General features: G+C 47.3%; 1 protein-coding gene across 1 annotated transcript; it reads left to right on the top strand.

Moving 5' to 3' along the window:
* Positions 1-2,047: 2,047 nt before the first annotated feature.
* LOC136502619 (uncharacterized) lies at positions 2,048-2,923 on the top strand. Its single transcript, XM_066497876.1, has 2 exons — positions 2,048-2,245; positions 2,390-2,923. The coding sequence occupies exons 1-2, from the start codon at positions 2,156-2,158 to the stop codon at positions 2,921-2,923; spliced, it is 624 nt and encodes a 207-aa protein (XP_066353973.1). The 5' UTR covers positions 2,048-2,155.
* Positions 2,924-6,777: the final 3,854 nt, after the last annotated feature.

The raw sequence follows: 6,777 nt of genomic DNA, 5'->3' as shown, positions 1-6,777 counted from the left end.
CTTTTGAGAAGCTAGCTCCACACCACTGCACTCTGCTGGCCAATTGCTTTTGCAGAGGAAACAATCGATGAGCTAGCCGGCCTCCTTTTCCCGGCCTGAAAATCATGGAGTAATTGGTGGAAAAAAGCCCCCCCCCCCCCCCCCCCCCCCCCCCCCCCCCCCCCCCAAACCCCTGACGAAAGTAGCCTTTTAACTTTAGAAGTATGCAAAGTGAGAGGGAGGTGACTTTCTCCCCTACCTACAAAGCTTCTACTGTTTTTTCAGCAGCTTCACACCTTTTTTTGGGCCTAATTTGGCCATGATGATGAATGCATTCTTGCATTGAGCTGCTACTTCGTATTAGCAGTTGGTAATTAATTATAAAGGAGGAGTAAGTCACAATGATTGGGGAACTAGTATTCTTTTGCAGCTCTTTTTTGTTAGTGACTAAGTGGGGATTACTTCCTAGAATTTCCCTAGGAATGTGTCAAATCAAAATCTTTTTTGGCAGATCTTTTCTGTAAGTGACATGCATGCAAGAAATTTTCAAGGGAACAAGTAGGCCGGCACTGCTGTCCAACGGACAGTGTTTTATCTTATCCATAAAAGGTCTTTTGCACTAGGAAAGAAGACCAAAAAGAAAGCCGAGAAAGGAGGAACTCTCTCTCTCTCCCTCGGACCATCTATCCATCCACCCATCCCCCTTGCTTAGGCGTTTCAATCACTTCATCACCACTGAACACCCCCGGCTAATCACCGTTGCAATGAAGCATTCACCATAACTAACAAGGAGTACTCCTACGTAATTGCAGTTTGTTTGATGAAGCAGCAACTGCGCATGCATTGCAAGTTTGGAACAGCCATATCAAATCAGTTTCTCAGCATTGTGCAGACTGCAGACATGTATGCTTCATGCTTCCTGTGAAAGGGATCTCTTCAACTCTGCATCCATCCATCCAACCAGCATTTGCTGCCTTCTCAGCTGACTTGCTCCTCCTGCAACTGCAACACAGAAGAGTTATCAGATTTTTTTTATCGTTTTTTTTCCACTGAAGAGCAGAAGGTCGGCACTAAGCTCCAACTCCAGCAGAGAGACCAGAACTGCAACTGGGCAACTGGCCTCCGTTAGGCCAGTCTCAATGGGAGTTTCATACAGTTTCATAGGCATTAAATATGTTGACATGGCACCATATTGATGAAGAGAAAGATGATAAGAGTTTTATAGGATTAGAGAGAGTTTCATGGGGATGAAACTCTTCGCACTGTGTTAAAACCCCCACTGAGACTAGCCTTATTACCCGCTCCCCAAAGATATGGGCTTTGATTGCAACATTGCAAATGTGGCAATAATGCAGGTAGCACTGAATGAGAGGAGCCGCACGCATTGCTCATCCTCATCTATCATCATCATCAGCAGCTCATATGCTCCTTCCCTTTGCTTGTTTTCAGTGACAAGCTGACAGCTCCATCTCACTAAGAATATCTTTCTTATTGCACACATGACATGAGGAGAACGAAACTGTACTAAACAAACCGCACAAAGCAATGATCATGGCACACACATGTACTCCAGTACACTGCATCACATACTCACAAAGTGTGTGCACTGTTTGAAATGCACTCCTCGGCTCCTCCTGCTGCATGGTTCGCAGTACCAGTTGCTTTGGGTCCGTCCGTCCATGTCCATGCATGCACGTGGGCCCCGCGCGTGCATGGGTGACGAGGTAGATAGAAGAAGATTAAACTGGACTCCTGCAGGCCTGTCTGCTCTGCGAGGGGCACTGCATGCATGCTTAGCAAGCCAGCGAGTGACACTGATAGTGTGCCATTAGCCGGGGTGCATGCATCAGCTGAGCGGGGCCTCCTCTCTCTCTCCCCTTTTGTTTGCCGTGCCAGAAAGGAGGGGAGGCATGCAAAAGTTTATCCCTCTCCTAGTGTCTAGCGAACGGAAAGGCAGCCCCCATGGGCGTTGGAGGAAGGTGTTTATAAATCCGCTCCCCCTGCCACCACTACAGCTGCTCATCCTGCTCTCTCTTTCAACAGCTTCGTGTGCTGTTCCAGTTCCAGTTCCAGTTCCAGCGCCAGCTCGGCACTGAAGAATCTGGTCACCCGGATCGATCCATATAGCTAGCCAAGCTCGATCGAGCAAGAACAGAGAGCGGCTATAGCTACGAGGATGATGATGGACAGGCAGCTTGTGAGGCAATGCGACATGGAGGTCATGAAGATGTCCATGCTCAAGCACGAAGAAACCTTCAGGCAGCAGGTAATAAACCACCAAGAAACTTTGGGTTCTTCCTCTTCATCATCACACCGTTGCTACTTCTTTCTTTCGTCCTGAAAATGATGTGTATGTATGTATGAACTGCTACTGATCGTCGCCATTGTTCTTGGCAAACATCCTATCCAGGTCCACGAGCTGCACCGCCTGTACCGCATCCAGAGGGAGCTGATGAGCGACCTGACCCGGGACGCGCCGGTGCTGATGACCACCCGCCGGCGCAGCAAGCAGCCGCGGCGGGCGCTGAACCTGCAGCTCCCGGCGGACGAGTACATCGTCAGCGCCGACGACGACGAGGACGTTGCTGGAACGGAGCTTGAGCTGACGCTCGCCATCGGCGGGCGGCGCTGCTCAGCCGCCGGCCGTCGCAAGAACCACAGGAGGAGGCAAGCTGCAGAGCAGCGCGACAACGCCGGTAGTGGCGGCTCCTCGCCCTTCGGGTCCGACTGCTCCGGCGCGAGCGTCCTGTCGTCGTCGCCGCCGTCGTCTGCCGAGTACTACTCCGACGACGGGCCAGCGCCGGCGGTGTTCCACGCGCTGCCACCGCCGCCGCCGCCGTGCCAGAGGGCCGTGGCGTTTGACCTTGGAGAAGGCATGATGATGAGGCAGCACGCGCCGTGGCTGCCGCAGTGCCAGCAGTACCTCAGCCTGAGGATGACATGAAAACCTGCACCTGCAGCAAGCGACTCGCCGACCATGTCGATGTCCATCACAATGTACCAGGTTGCGTTGTGTTGTAGAAGAAGCAGTAGCAGCCACTAGTTTTTTTTTTTTTTGTTTTGTTTTTGCCTTTTGTGTTTGCTATATGTCCAAGGTGGCCAATGGAGTCTGCTTGGAAGGGTACGGTTATATCCTAATCCTGATTCCTGATCCAAAGATGTTAATTGATCATGACTAATGAGTGCATCCTGATTGATTAATGATGTTCAGAGTAGTGCTAATTCAGGAGTAGTAATATTTCCACTATTTGTTCAAGATTCTTTGTACTCCTTAGTTCTACTCATGGTTGCAAAGGTGGTGACGAAAATAGGGTTTGCAGTAAAAGGTGGTAATAATAATCAAGCAGTGAAACTGAAAGAAGCAGAGGAACTACAGCTACATGAAAAAGTGAGAGCTCCTAGCCTCCTATTAGACTGTAACTGTGTAAAGGAAAGGGGACACCATTTTTTACTATGTGTAAAGTTACAGTTGATGCCCAATAATAGATGTGGTGTTCTCAAAACATCAAATTAGCTTGGAATCCGGAAATTTTGAGTGGACCACATATTTAGGAGAAAGGAGGGCATCTCTGATGATTGACGTCCTGATTGAATTGTAGCAGAAGCAGAGGAATTCGCATTTGTGCGTGTCAAAAGTAAGATAAGAAAAAAGAGATAGAGCAAGGATATATTAAGATTACACTTTCTGTAAGAGAGAATTTACAAGAGGCCATTGGATGTTCCGCTGGTGCCAAGGGCAAAAATGTCAAGATCAATAAAACATTGGCAAAGTGCGTGGAATAGAATATTTGACTCATCATCATGTTATACCACAAGAAGAAAGAAAGCCTAGACACTGATTGAGAGAGAAGAGAAGAGAAAGTACTCATGTGTATAGTAAAAAGAAAATGCAGAAAGCAAATTATCCATGGAGCGAAAGGAGAATATTTTTTCCTCCAGAAGACTGGCTAGTTATGTGTTTTACATTTCCCGTTCTATTATTTATGAATTCTCCAAACGTGTTTTGATCGGCAAGCCTGTCTCCTCGTGTTGCTTCAAAAAAGAAGAAGAGGAAGACGGTTGAAAGAATCATCTTTTCTTGAATACTAGGTACAAATACAAATCAGCTCAGTTGATTAGGTTTCTTGTGGTGAACCTAAAGCATGGGTGGCGGCAGTGGATCGATCAATGAGATGTGGTGGCGCTAGATGGGGTGGATGGGAGGTGTGGCGGCGTTGGATGAGAAGGTGATGGCGGAGAGGGCTAGACCGATTCGCTGGATGGGGTGCCACAGCAGAAGGATTGGAGCGCGAGCGAGTTTAGTTGGTGGTAGGAGAAGGTTTTGGCCTATGGCCGTGCGCTAGGAAAGCAACTCTTTGATGGCACAACACAAATGTATTAGGGTTCTGCCTTTTCCATAGGATCTTGATGTATTTTATATGGAAATATTACACTGAGGCACCAATAATGTGGCAGGCAATGGGTTCATGGCCTCGAGAAAAACATATAATCCATGGACAATGTAAAGTTTTTCTATTGTCACAAAATGCAGGGACACAAATATTTCCCTAGGACAATTATTCTCCAACAATAGGGAAATGAGATAATCTTAGGGGAACAAGCATATTCCAGTAGCATTAGTCACCCAATCACATATTTAGGCTAAGGTTGCTGGACTATGAATTTATCAAGATATGAAATTTATGAACTCGCTAAGGATAGTGACCAAGGGCAAGCAGTAGCATGGGTCGAGCCGACGGCGATAGCGTGGGCGAGCAGTGGCGGCAGTGCAAGCCTAGCGCCGGTCATGAACGGGTCTAGCTGAGGGCGATGCACAAGCTGAGGGCGGTGGCATAGGCGAGCGACAGCAGTGGCGTGGGCTAGTGCGAGTCGAGGCCAAGGGCGACGGTGCGGGTGAATGGTGACACAGGGCGAGTGGCGGCGGCATGGGTGTCTAAGGCCGAGGGCGATGGCGCAGACGAGCAATGCCAATGAACATGGCTTTGTGCGTGTTGAGAACAAACTGCAAGGACGATGAAAGGAAAATAGTGGATGACACATGGGGCCCACTTGCTAGACACATAATCCCACGTCCAAAAGCAAACAAGAAACATGAATGGACTCGACCCACCCAATCAAATATGAAATAGGTTCATTCCATCCAAAAAAATCAGCGATATATAGATCCAATCCATCCACAAAAAACCAGAACCAAACACATGCTAACCTTCCTCGCAAATTCCAATCCAACAGGATTTTCCGGTCGCATCCTGATACGAAATCCATGACTCATATATAGCCATATAGCGGATTTATGTCTTTCCTGCTTTTTCTATCTGGTGGACAATTGTCCTGTTGCCCGCTTGGACAACAATTCTTCAAGATTTGCGGCTTTGAGATAGATCAAATCTTTGCCGATCGATCAGATCCACCTTTTCTGCTGCTCGTCGCATTATCGATCAGCTGAAAGCGCAAGCAGGAGATTATATATCTGATGATTCGCTCCGCTGCCGGTACTCGTCGCACTTTTGTTTGTCCTTTTTCAGTCACCAAGAAAATTGGTTGTATAAACCTATCGTGAACGTAAAGGGAATATCTCCTCGACTGGAATGAGAAGGGAATCCATGGTTTGGTGTTTTGTTTGGTTCACCTGTGGTAAAAACACTGACGAGAGTGCCAACTGTTGCTGCTCAAATCGGGCGTAATCGATCCACCGAAGCACAGAATTGGTTACCCTGCTATCGGATCTCGGTCGGTGATGGTGAAGCAAATCGAAACCGTTGTTAAATGCTCGAACCAAACAGCTCCTACGGAGAAAGTGCAAATGTCAGTCACGGAGGAAGGAGAGGCACCTCATTATCTTTTGAGAGGAATATAAGAAAAGGCACTTTTTTTTTGAAATCATAAGAAAAGGCACTTTCTTTTTCTAGAGAACAAACAAAACTAGAGAAGGTATTATTGCACTGGAAGTGCCCCCAATTACAATATTGGGCCGGGGGTCGGTTCGGGCCTAGTGGGCCGGGAACCTTCAGACAAGAAACAGAGGTCGAGCTCACCAATCTCTTGATGACGAGAGGCTGTGACCCCTACACGGCCAGGCCCACAGGCTCACTTCTCTCGTTTAAAAGGAGCTTCGAGATCAGCCCAGTGTGAGCGGCAGCTCTGTTGTGCGCGCGAATGGAAACGGCGCCGCCGGGTCGGCGACTTCGGTCCAGGAAGCCTAATGCGAACGGTAAGGGCATGTGCAACATCTGTAAGTTCTCGAAAGAGACGGCCGAACAAATAACTCGTATAGCCCACGGACAGCTGCTATCTATTTGGCTATCTACAAATTTTTAATGCTTGCATATAGCCATGATCAATCATGAATATTATTTCTATATACCATTATGTTGCTAATTGATGAAATCTTTCAGCGAAAACCATATATTATATATATAATGTAATATAATATATTTCATAAATCAAATATAACATATGTCTTCTTCCCCAAAAATTTATGTCTAATTTTCTTTGTTTCCATAGCAAGAATCAAAATCAAGTGAGCATGCAGGTAACTGAAAAAATAGAATTGCAGAATGTGTGCGTTCAAGTGAACATTCAGTTTACAGAACGTGTGCATTCAAGTGAACACTTGCTCAAAAGAAGGCACTATCAGGCACAAACTATACAACATGTGTCACCAGGCAACGTACGTGATCAGGTGGAGTCATCGTCGGCTGGCAACGATACATACAACGGTCACTCAGCTGGTGATTATGCATAGGAGCATGAGCCACAGCCGGCGTCTCACCAGGCAACGGCGACCATCTCTCTCCT

This window comes from Miscanthus floridulus, chromosome 14, assembly GCF_019320115.1.
Source record: "Miscanthus floridulus cultivar M001 chromosome 14, ASM1932011v1, whole genome shotgun sequence".
NCBI lineage: Eukaryota > Viridiplantae > Streptophyta > Magnoliopsida > Poales > Poaceae > Miscanthus > Miscanthus floridulus.
The sequence above is the reverse complement of the archived record's forward strand: the minus strand, read 5'-3'. Positions and strand labels throughout refer to the sequence as shown.

What these genes read in the sequence shown, in the direction of transcription:
- LOC136502619 (XM_066497876.1), top strand. Translation starts at nt 2,156, where the DNA reads ATGATGATGGACAGGCAGCTTGTGAGGCAATGCGACATGGAGGTCATG. An exon ending in AAGAAACCTTCAGGCAGCAG is followed by an intron (nt 2,246 to 2,389) that starts GTAATAAACCAC and finishes CATCCTATCCAG; the next exon opens with GTCCACGAGCTGCACCGCCT.